The sequence below is a fragment of the Botrytis deweyae genome (assembly GCF_014898535.1).
Source record: "Botrytis deweyae strain B1 chromosome Unknown BDEW_004, whole genome shotgun sequence".
Taxonomy (NCBI): Eukaryota; Fungi; Ascomycota; class Leotiomycetes; order Helotiales; family Sclerotiniaceae; genus Botrytis; species Botrytis deweyae.
Window position 1 is genome coordinate 2,107,133 of NW_024066211.1, and position 13,193 is coordinate 2,120,325.

The window sequence follows — 13,193 nt, forward strand, 5'->3', positions numbered from 1 at the left end:
GATAGAGTTGAGTTTGGCATATGCTTTATGCGTTCGAAATAAATGCTCCCACAATGTGATAGAATTTATTACAGCCTACTACTGTATATTCTTTGCTAATTTTGTCAGCGTAGAAGCTGTCACCAAAAGGCCTTTCTTGAACCATCTGTTTAGTGATTCATTCAATCCCAACCCACCGCCTGACGTCCTCTTCTTATAAATATCGATAAAAGCTACTGTCCAAACCAGAAGAACAAATGTTCTCTTAGTCCATTTCTTGAGGAAGCCTTTCCGCGTATATGCAATGTTCCAGTGTCTCCAAGTTGGGAACGAACAGCGATAGAAAAAGTCAAGTTGAGTGTATCTGTAACCGATTAGTTCATGGATGGAAGTAAGAAAAAAAAGGGGTCATACGGGTAAGTGTTCGAATTCCATCCATCATCACGGAGGTACCAATTCTTCGTACGAGTATCTGCCCACACCATACTTCTCAAGGCAGACTGAATTTGAGTAGTCCACTTCATTTGAGCCTCTTGTTTGACCTCTAACTTGGCAATATTGCCATTGAGCAAAGGCTTGATAAAGTTGAGGGTTTGAGTCACCATACTTTCTGTCGTATAAATAACAGATGTGTGACCAGTAAAGCAATTCGGGCCAAGCAAAGTGAAGAAATTTGGAAATCCATCCATAGCAGTCCCCATGTACATTTGAGGGCCACCCCGTTCTTCAAATACGTCTTGTAATGTTTTTCCTTCCTTGCCGTAGACATTAAATGGATGGAACCATTTCGTTGTTTGGAACCCATTTGCAAGAACGATAACATCAGCAGGAATGGTAATTTTGTCCGTTGGTACGGAGCTTGCTACGTTCTCAGGTGGATAGTTACGACCAGGTCCCAAAGTCACAGTATCTTCTTCAAGGCTCTTCAGTGGAAGCGTTGTCAGATGAATTTTCGGGTCATTCAGAGATGCATACCATTCCGGATCCCAGATCCTCCTCTTACAACCAATTCCATAGTTTGGAGTCAAAATTTCGTGATACTTCTCGGGCGCCTTACTTTTCATGTAAGCCAAACATTCAGCCTCCAACTTTCTACGTTCTCTCTCGCCGAAAGAGCCGGATCGGAATATTCGAAAATCATATTCAAGCACTGCGCCTAACGAATAACGCATGGCTTTATTGAAACCGGGTACGTATGTGTTCAATGTTGGTGACCATTTATTCCACAAATTCTCTCCTAGTGGCGGGATGACTTTGGGTGAAACCCATGGAGGAGAATGCATTAGTTGAGTTACTGACTTCGCACCATACTTAGTCACGAGTTTCGGCACGAATTGTGCTGCACTGCAACCAGTTCCTATAACCACCACATTCTTATCCTTGAGATTGACGTCAAATCGCCAACGAGCGGAGTGAAAAATTTCTCCTTTGAAATTATCTTTTCCGGGGATACTCTCGGGCCAAGATTTTGGTTGAACGAGTCCTCCAACAGCACTTATTAAGATTTTGCATCGAATCTTCTCTTCATAGGTATAAACGGCACTGTGGCCTTGCTTTTTGACCTTGAGTGCTCGATCTTCTTCACTCAAATCTCCAGCACCAACCATCAAGTGTTGTAATGTTACTTCCCAAACTTGTTCGTTCTCAAGCCAGCGTGCTTCTTTGGCGTCGGTATTGACTTGTATTTTATCCACAATTGCATACTTCTCACAAACAGTCTGGAGATATTCGGCCATCTCTGCGCCCCCTGGATGAAAACATGACCAATCGTACTTGGGGCAGAACGAGAATGAATAGAATGTTGAGGGTCTATCATATAGTGTCAGCATGAATCTATTGTCAAATATAATCTCATCGGGCGAGAAACTGACATATCACAAGCAACTCCGGGGTAGCGATTGATCCACCATGTTCCCCCAATTCCCGATTGCCTATCAAATATGCGAAACTGATCAAACCCTAGGACTTCCTTCAAACGACATCCCATAGCAATACCCGATTCACCGGCACCGATGATAGCAATGGGGTAATATATATACTCGTGGGCTTCATGATTGATCCGGACAATATTCCCATACTATAAATGGATGAAATGTGTGTTAGCTGTTATTATATTGCAACGTTGCAAGAAGGATAGGCAGGGGTAATTACGACGGGATTGACATTTCCTTTAGTCTGAGTAGACATTTTGACCTAAATACCCGTATTAATTCGGCTCACTTCCGAAAATTTAGTAAATGGCTCTCCCAGAGCTTCAATGAGGAGTAGACGAAGGATTTCACTGAAACAAGTAGATCGGGCGATCTCCCAAAGTATGTCGAAATTGATGAGAAGTAGGAGCTGAGCTTGTGGAAGGTCCTAATTGATACAATGACGAAGAATCATTGTATTTTAAAGGTTAAATAGGAAATAGAAAGGGTCCTCTCGCGCGCGGGGTCTGCGAGAAAGCTTCGGCATTCAGCCAGCCACTTGATACGACCTTCCTGTCTCTGCTTGGTGTGCGTGCCGAGGTGTCAGCACCGCATGCATATATGGATACTTCAATAGCATATGTCATCACTTTGGAGAAGCAGAAGCCGTTTAGTAAATCTGTTTTCAAGTTCACGACAAAAATGAGAGAATCAATTGTGAGCAAGACACACATATTTCGAAGAGCAAAAGACATCATTTCCTGATGAGTGGAAAGGTTCAAATCACAGAGGTTATGAAGAGAGATATTTATTTTGATAGAAGGAAGACTTATGGTGTTACTATATTACATAATTAATTATTACCGACCCGAGCCAACCAGTTGTGCTAGTTCAAATGGTCTGTGCTCTCCGTCAGTTTAGCATGTGCATTGGTCGCAAACTTGCAGTGCCGTGCTAAGGTCATCCCTACGAATAAAATGTCAATCTTCAACTGCATTGTGACAATTGGACCATCAACCACACAACATGCGATTGCGTCTAACTAGTACATTATGTCAAACAACAAAATGCAAACGAGGACTCTCATCATCAATTGCCGTGCGCAAATACCACAGTCTACCGTCCGTTCAAACAATCAACTCCTCTTTTGACGATGTCAACCTCGATGAATTCAGACTAGAAGCCTTCATTCCCATGAAGCCTATATTCATGAAATCCGTGGAAGACAAATTATCGACGATCTCAGAGAGTGAAAAGTCTTTGAATGGAGTTGCGAAATGGTTCGAGCACGTTCCTTCGTCACAATTTGCAAAAGTGCTTCCACCTGCTGAGACTAGCACTCTTCTGCCATCGCAATATCTCCATAGCTTCGCAGACACTGTCCTCCCTTACGAATTGACAGTCGACTCTGGCGCCTTGCGGAAGCGACTCGAGCGGCTTATGCAGCCCAGCAATACATACCACATGATGTTTTCGGAGCAATTACGCCAATCACTCGAGCCTTACGATTCCAAAAAGTCATTCTATCATTTCTACGCACCATTTTCTCTATTTCTAGCAGCCACTCATCCGAAGTGCTCTCTCCCGCTCTACATTGCACAGGCTCAAATAGCGGATCTGCCGATAGAATTACAACGAGACTTGCCTACACCCAGATTGGTGAAAGGAGCCGGGAAAGGCGATGTTTACGATGCTAATATATGGATGGGCATATCAACAAGTTATACACCATTACACAAAGATCCTAATCCGAATCTCTTCATACAGTTGGTGAGCAAGAAAAGAGTCCGATTATTTCCACCTGCAGTTGGTGTAGGGATATATCATAATGTACAACAAAGTATTGGTGCATCGGGAATTGCCAGCATGAGAGGTGAGGAGATGATGGAAGGTCCAGAAAGATCTCTGCTTGAGGATCGTATTTGGGGAGAAAAAGTCACAGACCAGGGTTTCGAGGTAGAGGTCGGCCCCGGGGATGCGTTGTTCATACCAAAAGGATGGTGGCATAGCATAAGAAGTTCAGAGAGTGGAATTAACGCATCGGTAAACTGGTGGTTCAGGTGAAGTACATGGTATCTAAATACATTTTCCTTTCTGTCACTAATTCTTTTGCATTCCCCTTTTGCAAATTAACCTTCAGTTGCACAGATATTTCCTGCTGCCCATTATCCCTAACCAAGAATATCTTCCTATTGTGTAGCTTTTTGCTACTTTAGCTTCTTAAACAAACTCAAATCTAGTGGAAGTTTTTCTCCCATCCAAATCGCTCTCTGCGTATGGTCTCTCTCTTCATCTAATACCTCTCCTTTCTCATCAACCGTGTTTGGGTGAACCAACGCGCTCAACGGACCCCTGTTAATCACCAGCCAAGGTATGAAAGCGCCAAATTGTTGCGGAGTGAAAATATTCACTTCGAACATAGCAACAGGATGAGGCCCAATTGGTTCTTCCCAGAATCTATAGATGCGAAGCTCCGGAACTATATCCTGAGTCAGTACGAACGCAACAATCCACGGGACTGACTATAGAGATAGAATCCTACATTCTCTTCTAATCCTCTCCCACAATTCTCTGGCAAACTTGGCTTGCTCCTTGTTCTTCTGGAAATGATAGATGTGTACATCGCTAGATCCTCTTAGCCTTCGTTTTTATTGCGCATGGCCATTGGCGAAAACCTACAACGCGCCCCGGATTCCACTATCCAAAGGCTCTGTGAACTTCTCATAACTCTTGCTCTTAATTCCAGTCTCCGGGTTTAAAAGACTTTTTCCGTCAGGTGATACGTCAGTTCCAAGAGGAGCCAAGTTCTCATAGCCTTCAAGAGGTGAAGGATAGGTGTAGAGAGAGGGGTCAGCCATGATCACGAGCTTTTTGTAATGGTTTGAGTATAGAATTTGATAGACTTTTGTTCTCGAAAGTCAATGTGTGAAAAGATGATTGAGTTGCTATAGTTAATAGGTACCTTTAGTGAGGGGCAATGGTCCCACAAAAAATGGTGCAAGTTTTGTGACCAATTGTGATATGTCAGCCGGTAGAAGAGTTAGGTAATCAATCACCAATCATTACTCGAGCAGAAAGATTCATTGCTTCCGAGGTCCTCACAGCATTTACATCTGATATTACCAATACCAACATTTGCAAGTCGATTTGGCTCCTTGAAAGCATTAATACACCTCTACTCACACGTTCGGAGACTAACCAAGGTATCTTTCGCTTTTCGGGAACCGAACACACTTGTTCACACTTGTCTCCGTCCTATCTCCCTACGTCAGAACTGTCTCGGGAGGTTAGACATACATACTGCTTGAGCCTTGAAACTAACCTGACTACTTGCGCGTGTCCCTCTTGATACTACTGGCATTTGGTATTCAGGAAAAGAGTGAATTCCTCAATTCCCCGATCTAATATCTTCATGGGAGTAATATTGAAAGACTTGCCATGAATCTGCAAACGACCCTGGCATTTGTCATCTCTTGAAAGTTTTGAGAAAGTTGCCTGGAGGAAACTGTAGCCGGGAAACTTTGTCTCATTGCAATCCTGAAGCATTGCTACCTTATCAACGAATGTGACATTCCAAGGCCTGTTCGTTATAGACTTGAATGGGACCACGACTCCACATAACTTTATTGATCAAGGGCTTGGATATACAACGGCTGAGCCCGTGCTGGCTGGTCCCCGATTCGTCATTTGCATTGACGTGGGTCTTCGATAGTTCTAATTGTCAATTGAATTTGCACAGCAAAGTTAGGAGTTCCTGTACTTCAGTCAGAACCCATGATAATCAAGGTTTTCGATGTCTCTTTACTCGACCGACCTGTGCTTCCATACCTCAGTGACTGAGTGCAAAGGTGTACCATACTATTTTTATTCATGATATCTTTACAGCTTACCAGGTTTCCTTGGTTCTTCGGTAATGTCAGATTCTAAGAACGACGTGCATGGAGGATTCATAGGCATCCCACTGTCAAATATCAATACTTCTCTTTGGGGTAAAATGTGGTGATGAAACGCGGAGGTCTGACACGATTCTGGAAGCCGTTTCCGTCATATCTACCAATAGGAACCATTTTCCCTCTCGAAACTTTCGATCACTCCGGAATATCATCAGCCTTACCAATCGCTATCCCAAGGAAGTTTTTGCAATTTCGGCCTTGGGTCCTCAGATGTGATTATGGATGGTTACCCGCTTGTGGCTGATTTATACCGATCAAGAGGCTTGCACAGCATCGGGCATATCACCGTACGTGATTTATGTACAGAACATCTGATGTCAGCATTCTGATTGGCAACTTTACGCAAACAGTGGTTTCTCATTGCCTTTCCAGAAATATTACCATCGGGTATGGACGCCTTGGATTGGAAGGTAAACGACCTCTCAAACATCATCATGATATCGATCGTTATTATAACATCATCACGATTACCATGCACATCGGATCAGGCTCGTTGTAACCTGCGGCTCAATTTTGGCAACTATTCTTCGGATCTAATAAGGGCAGGTATGAAGCATGATAGGGTGATAGGGTGATTAAATTGCCGGGGCACCCCTTTTCCACGAATGATCGTGCGATACCGTATAAAGGGCCAATTAGAGCGTTCTCGACTTCGATATCAGTGCATTTATTTGTTAATGTCAGGGTATGGGCGAGCGGGGAAGCTCGTTTCCAATATTTGGCGATTTTATGAAATTCATAAATCAGCTATGAGAACTGGCACAAATCCCAGGGTGATTCTTCGATACTTCAATCAAAATATGCTATTTGATTCCAGACCCCATGAATGTTACACATGTGCCTACTTTGTAGCTGCCTTAGTAGCTTTCAAAGCCACAAACGACGATTACTTATCCCACAGGGCTGATGATGAACTCTCCCTTTATACCATAGAAGCCTTGCAAATATGTGAGAACTACTTCACCCAGCCACAGAGAGCATTGCTCCGCCCGGATCGTGCATGTGTAGGGTGACGTTCGGCAGTCTGGAGCGCGGGGCTTGTTTGCATTTTCCACGTTGTGGTCTATGCTCTGCCTGGAATTCGGGTCTACTAACGATCATTACAGGGCTTCAGATCTTACTCTTCAGTGGTCAGTTCTGCAATAGATTATCGGTGGGTCCGATGAACTAGCGACCCTTTGGATACGTCAAATTAGGACCCCAACAGTTCATCATGGACATCATTTCTTCCTTATATTCATTCTTGAATATCGTCATGGAAGAGAAAGGTACTACTTCAAGAAACATCAACAATTATTCCATGTATATTCAGTCCTCAAATCCAATGTCATTTTCTCGCCTATGTCCAATTAGACATCTCATCAAACACATCACTCCAGACTGGTTTTTGCGTTGTGATGACGCTTTCCAGATCTTCGATTACACAGGTTTCGATGAAACGGGATTCTAAAGTCTCATTCATGGATACCAACCCCGACGACTTGGAACGGCAATCGACTTGGGACGATGGATCACGGCCGTCCAAAAGAGCTAGAGCGAGCAAACCTAAAGTTAAGTCAGGCTGCATTACATGCAAGTGAGTACCTTCTGATCTACCTGTCTACTTCTTGGGCATATATTCGCAGATATCTGACATTGATCTCTCAGGGCTCGTCGTGTTAAATGTGACGGTAAGTTGTTTCGTAATTCTAAATTCAATGGACTTTTCACAATCTCCTTCAAGGTACCAGAATTGAGCAGCATCTTAATTTTCCCTTCTAAGCTACTAGAAATTTACATAATTTACGTCTAATCCTTCCAAATGATCAACAGAAACGAAACCACAATGTCTTCGATGTCAAAAGTTCGGTCGAACATGCGATGGATACGCTCACGAGATTCGATCACGAGGAAACATGACGCCAATCCAACCTAGAATTCCAATGGCAGATATTTATACTCCAAGTATTTCTCTTGCAGCAACAGAGCAGGAAGGCCGGTATTTCCAATATTTCTGTGATCGAACAGCGTATCAATTGCCTGGTTTCTTTGATCCCACCTTTTGGAATCACATTATTCTACGAGAGAGTCACAATGTCACTTCAATTCGACATGCGGTAATCGCTATTGCAGCTCTTAACAAAGCCATTGAAGAAGCACCTGGACCACATTTGAAAGTCAACGTCATTCAAGATATAAACAAAAAGCATCTTGAATTTGCCGTCATACAACATCTCAAGGCCATTCAAGCTTTGAACCAGTACATATCTACCTCTAATGGTCCTCAGTTGAGAACAGCGCTTATGGCATGTTTACTTTTTGTTTGCTTTGAAACCATACAAGGAAGTTATGCTTCGTCGGTGCAGCAAACTTATGGAGGCTTGAAGCTATTGAGGAGTTATTATGCTGGAAAGCCTGGATCGAAACCGTGGATTCCGCGGCGGATCTCAGCAGGGTTCAATACGAACCCCCAGACTGATAAGGTTATAGCCAAAGTTCACAGTCGGCCAGGTATGGATGGTTCCTCCAAATCAGCCACTATCTCATCACATATCGAAGAGTATCTGGAAACTGAGAACCCGCCACTTCAACCTGCGCATACCCCCACGATAGATAGGACGCCCACACCACCACAAAGGGATTACAGTCCACGACTAGATGCCATGACCATTCCATCACATTACAAGTCAAACTTAACATTGGAACAGCAACGTTCTCTGTCAGGTACACCGGTTCAAGATTATCCGAGTGCGTACCAAACACCCAGTGAATATATATCCCCGAGCGAACAACAAAAGCCCAACATTGCGATGCCAATTGCAATCCCTGGCAGAAGGCCGTCATCCAATCATTCAATTTCCAGTATCCGCACTCCAGAGTCACTTCATACTCCCCCTTCCATGGGTAATACACCACCACCTGCTACCTATAGATCTTCCCAGTCCCCACCTGTGCTCACGAATCCTCGAAAGCGGCCTCTTCAATCGAGAAGTCCTACTCCTCCCATTTTAAACAACGACTTTACGCTGGAGGAAACTATAATACAAGCATTCGTCCGCCTGGATGGGCAAGGACGTAAGTGTGCTTCTGTTTTTCTCGGTTCAACCAAGATTGAACAGATCTGGACAATTCTATTTTCTTCTTAACTTTATACTTTGTCACATGCTGACTGTCTTCTTATCGTAGTGTTCTTCGGTATGACACCGGGTATTCCCCCCCTACTTTGGGACATTCATTCTGCACATCACATTCCCATTCCAAAAGTATTCACAAGTTTTTCTGAAGCTCAGCACTGTTGGGATTTTTTAATGGACCGAACACTTCAATACTATCGAAGAACACTTTTCGACAGGAAGTTTGCTAGTGCGAAAAGTGATACTCCTAGCGAAATAGCCCGGCAGTATGCAGATTATGTCACAGGACTAAATGAATTCGAGCAAGCCTTCCAACCCATATTGAGCTTATCTATATCCCCTAAAGGAAAGGTGCTTAATCAGGCCGCTATTGTCCTTATCACACATCTGAAAGCCACAGCCATAACACTATCGGCTGTCACATCTACCTCAGAGATGGTTTATGACTCTTTCCTGAATGAATTTCGGTACATAGTTCGAGCTGCGGAAAAGCTCGTTACAACATGTGAGGCGAATCCCTCGGCTATCAATTCATCACGATTTAGCCTTGATATCGGGATTGTTCCGCCATTACATGTAGTAGCGACCAAATGTAGGGAACCAAGCATCAGAAGAAAGGCAATTGATCTGCTTTTCAGAAGTCCAAGGCAGGAAGGGATGTGGGATGGTGTACTAAGTGCTAGGATTGGCCGGTGGATAATGAGCTGCGAAGAAGATGGATTGGATGTGTCCGGGATACTCGAACCTCCCAACAAACAGCCAGGCTACGGCAACCAGAGCTTCCAAAATGAGGGATCGGTACAATTTCACAATGGTGTTCTATCGCCAGGATACTGGAACAATGGCGAAACGATTGAGGATAGAGACTTGATCCAGGAAAACTTTGCACCCTATTTATCACAAAGGCAGAGTCCAGTGCCACAAATTCCTTCGCCATATGCTCAAGCTCTTACACCACCCATCAGAGAACACTTTCCAATGCCTCGACAAGAAAGGGTCTGGATGGTACCAGAAGATAAGCGCTTTCAATTAGTAGTTGTAGATTTCCATATGCCGGATCGTTATATTATGGTCAAGTGTAAGAGATCCTTACAGAACAAAGATGGTACAAGAGAGGAAAGAGAATCGATTATTGCTTGGTGAATTATCATGATGATACGCTACTTGAAGTATCGTATCATTGAGAGTTGTGGCTATGAAGCATTTGACGCATTGTCTTGGAGTTCTAGCGCTGCAAAATGGCATGAGAGGATGGAGTTTGGGAATACGAAGACTCATATGAAAATAGTTCTCGACGTTCAAATCCGCGAAACTAGGTATTTCTAGATACAATCAGACTACTGTAGTTTAAACTTGAAATGATTTCTTGCCTGTTAAAGTGATTGAAAGCAAACCAAAAACTTCCTCACGTGATCGGCCTGACCTCGGCTTGGAAAGCTCAGAAATGATTGCCTAGCGGGGTTGTAGATGCCTGAAGCTGAAGTTTAATCTCGAAGACGAGGCTTTTGATAAAAAGGTCAACAGCGGTCGATAGTTGATTTCCACTTTGGAAGATACAAGCTGAAAGGACTTTCCCTCGCAACCACATCAAACCACGAATCTTCAAATTGTGATCGAGAGTAATTTGAAGAAATTCTATCATCATAATACATAGCATTTACCCCCTATCAAACCAGTTCAACAACATACCGTGCGCAAAGACGGACCAGCGCAATACAACGAATACTCTCGAGTGGGATACCTAATTAAAGTACCAAGTAATCTGCAACTCGCACACCCACAGCTCCACGTTGATCCCTCCTACTGGATAGTCTCTGCCAGTATACACGACTGTTTTCTGGATCAATATAGGAAGTGCGATACATTCAAGCGCGTCATTAAGAGTGCCTTTCCTACGAAGCATTCGAGCTCTGGTATATTGGAGCGGTCATAAACTTCACGTCACATCTTTTTCGGTTTCACTCAACTGGCAAGCCTGCTGCGTCAATCTTGATACTAGTTGTCACGGATTTTCAACAGACATTCAACAACAGGTTGGGTTTGGAACTTAAACCTAACTTACTCGAAGTTACCCAGCTACCCCCCACAAGATGTCTTCCTCTTCTGGTACCCCAGAATCTTGGATCTCTTCTTTCTGCGCATTATTGGGACATGAATACTTTGCAGAGATATCGGAGGAATTCATAGAAGATGACTTCAATTTGACAGGTTTACAAACACAAGTAGCTATGTATAAGGAAGCACTCGAGGTAATTCAATACATGACTCATGTATCTTGACAACATGCTAACGTGAACCTATTATTAGATGATCTTGGATGTCGAGCCAGAAGAAGATGAGGACGAAGATGACGAGGATGAGGATGAGGATGAGGATGCATCTATTGAGGGCGAGGATCGATCAGGACGTAAAGCTGCAGCCGAAAGAAGACATCAACGAATGGCAAGCGATCTATCAATTATAGAATCCTCCGCAGAGATGCTCTACGGTCTTATCCATCAACGATTTATCTGTTCTCGAGCTGGTATACAACAAATGTCGGAGAAGTACGACCTTGCCCATTTTGGTGTCTGTCCACGAACACATTGCGAACAAGTCCGCACATTACCCGTAGGATTATCTGATGTACCAGGTGAAGACACCGTCAAATTATTCTGTCCCTCCTGTCTCGATGTATACGTTCCTCCAAATTCCCGATTCCAGACGGTCGATGGTGCCTACTTTGGACGAACTTTTGGGGCGCTCTTTCTCCTCACATTCCCCGATTACGATATTAGCAAGAAGGGATTAGAAGCATTGAGTGGGCATGGAGGCAGAAGTTTACAACACTCCAACGATGAAGAAAAGGAAAAGATCAACGGCATGAATGCATCAAACCTTGCACCTGGTCTCGGCAAAGGCAAAGTCTACGAACCTAAAATTTACGGATTCAAGGTTTCGGAGAGAGCGCGAAGTGGTCCTCGAATGGGCTGGTTGAGGAAACGACCAGATGAGGTTAGAGAGTTGGATGAAGCGACCGCATATGCGCTGGAGCATGCTGAGGATAGTGATGAGGGTATTGATGTTGCACCTGGTGGCGCCAGTGCGAGTGCTCGACTCAAGCCACGGAGGAGGAATCCAAGAGCGTTGGCAAACAACGGAGGAAGCCCTATGAGCGTAGAAGCCAACGGAGAGATTTTTTCGTAGCATAATCTTGAATGAAAAGACTGAGGGGTGGACGGAGGGGCGTTTGGGTGCTTTTTATCGTCGCGGCGATGGATGGATGATACAGTAGATGGTTTGGCTTTTATGGTTATCATACGGCTTGTGTTTGCAAATCAACTCACATACATATATTGGCGGATTCGAGCGCACGCGGTTGCTTGCTTAATTGTTTATTACATGTGATGAGCGAGCGCGAGGAGAATGCATCTACTTTTGCATATGGGTGGTTTACTCTGATTCGGTGGAATGGGTGATTGTGAGTCATAATTTGGGTGGTGGCTACGGGAGAGTGTTGTGTTCGGGGGCGGGGGATCGAAGTGAAGGGAAAAGATACAAGCGTTACAAGGAATGAAAGAGTATATTTGCTATAGGAATGAAATGGGATGGTTGTACCTATCTTAAGAAGCCAAAGATGAGATCAGATAAACAGTTGATAGTCATGATGATTTTTTCTCGTGCTTGGGACATCGTTGTGATTTCTCGCATCTCCTACCTCGCTTATGATTCGTCCTGATCGCTCTACTCGCTCTGCACACTTGGAAGTTGGTGCATCATGAGTACAAACTGGAGAATGTGTAGTTCATTACTGATGTTCTTGTTCATTGCAACTGTATTGAGAGAGCTTAAGTAGGCACAGATGTTGTGGACAGTAATGTCGTGAAGAGTGAGGAACAGGAGAGAAACGTGGTGGTACGGATTCTTGGACTAGAAATGAACCGTCGTCAGAACCATCTTTGGCGGTTGGTGGAACACAGATGTGAATTTAGAATATTTCTTTGGAGGGGGTGTGATACGAGCATGGGTAGAAGCTCATTAGAACGGAAGGAATTAATATCTTATATTCTGTTGCTCACGTTTGTGTAATGAACTGAGGGAAGCGATTATGGAAGGTATAAATGCAGTAGTTTCTTGCTCCTTCTTTCCTTTCCTGAAAAGTCATGTTTTGGTTTTTCAAGAGTATTCTAGAGATCACAGTACATTGAGAAAGAAGTCAAACGCTCCAAGAAATGTATGATTTGAATGCTGTGGTAACA

At 43.8% G+C, this 13,193-nt stretch overlaps 6 protein-coding genes across 6 annotated transcripts; 3 read left to right on the top strand and 3 right to left on the bottom strand.

The window, feature by feature from the left end:
- Positions 1-78: 78 nt before the first annotated feature.
- On the bottom strand, positions 79-2,166 carry EAE98_002643 (uncharacterized protein; the record flags this gene model as incomplete). The annotated part of the gene is made up of 4 exons (XM_038950263.1): positions 79-343; positions 394-1,788; positions 1,851-2,056; positions 2,131-2,166. 4 exons carry the CDS (start codon positions 2,164-2,166, stop codon positions 79-81), a joined length of 1,902 nt encoding a protein of 633 aa, XP_038814002.1.
- A 749-nt stretch (positions 2,167-2,915) lies between these two features.
- Positions 2,916-3,953, top strand: EAE98_002644 (uncharacterized protein; the record flags this gene model as incomplete). The annotated part of the gene is made up of 1 exon (XM_038950264.1): positions 2,916-3,953. The coding sequence occupies one exon, from the start codon at positions 2,916-2,918 to the stop codon at positions 3,951-3,953; it is 1,038 nt and encodes a 345-aa protein (XP_038814003.1).
- A 143-nt stretch (positions 3,954-4,096) lies between these two features.
- EAE98_002645 (uncharacterized protein) lies at positions 4,097-4,747 on the bottom strand (the record flags this gene model as incomplete). Its single annotated transcript, XM_038950265.1, has 3 exons — positions 4,097-4,368; positions 4,432-4,514; positions 4,569-4,747. The coding sequence occupies 3 exons, from the start codon at positions 4,745-4,747 to the stop codon at positions 4,097-4,099; spliced, it is 534 nt and encodes a 177-aa protein (XP_038814004.1).
- Positions 4,748-4,937: 190 nt separating this feature from the next.
- Positions 4,938-5,250, bottom strand: EAE98_002646 (uncharacterized protein; the record flags this gene model as incomplete). The annotated part of the gene is made up of 3 exons (XM_038950266.1): positions 4,938-5,043; positions 5,089-5,144; positions 5,191-5,250. The coding sequence occupies 3 exons, from the start codon at positions 5,248-5,250 to the stop codon at positions 4,938-4,940; spliced, it is 222 nt and encodes a 73-aa protein (XP_038814005.1).
- A 2,025-nt stretch (positions 5,251-7,275) lies between these two features.
- EAE98_002647 (uncharacterized protein) lies at positions 7,276-10,098 on the top strand (the record flags this gene model as incomplete). Its single annotated transcript, XM_038950267.1, has 4 exons — positions 7,276-7,418; positions 7,490-7,512; positions 7,655-8,896; positions 9,008-10,098. The coding sequence occupies 4 exons, from the start codon at positions 7,276-7,278 to the stop codon at positions 10,096-10,098; spliced, it is 2,499 nt and encodes an 832-aa protein (XP_038814006.1).
- A 947-nt stretch (positions 10,099-11,045) lies between these two features.
- On the top strand, positions 11,046-12,141 carry EAE98_002648 (uncharacterized protein; the record flags this gene model as incomplete). Its single annotated transcript, XM_038950268.1, has 2 exons — positions 11,046-11,204; positions 11,263-12,141. The coding sequence occupies 2 exons, from the start codon at positions 11,046-11,048 to the stop codon at positions 12,139-12,141; spliced, it is 1,038 nt and encodes a 345-aa protein (XP_038814007.1).
- Positions 12,142-13,193: the final 1,052 nt, after the last annotated feature.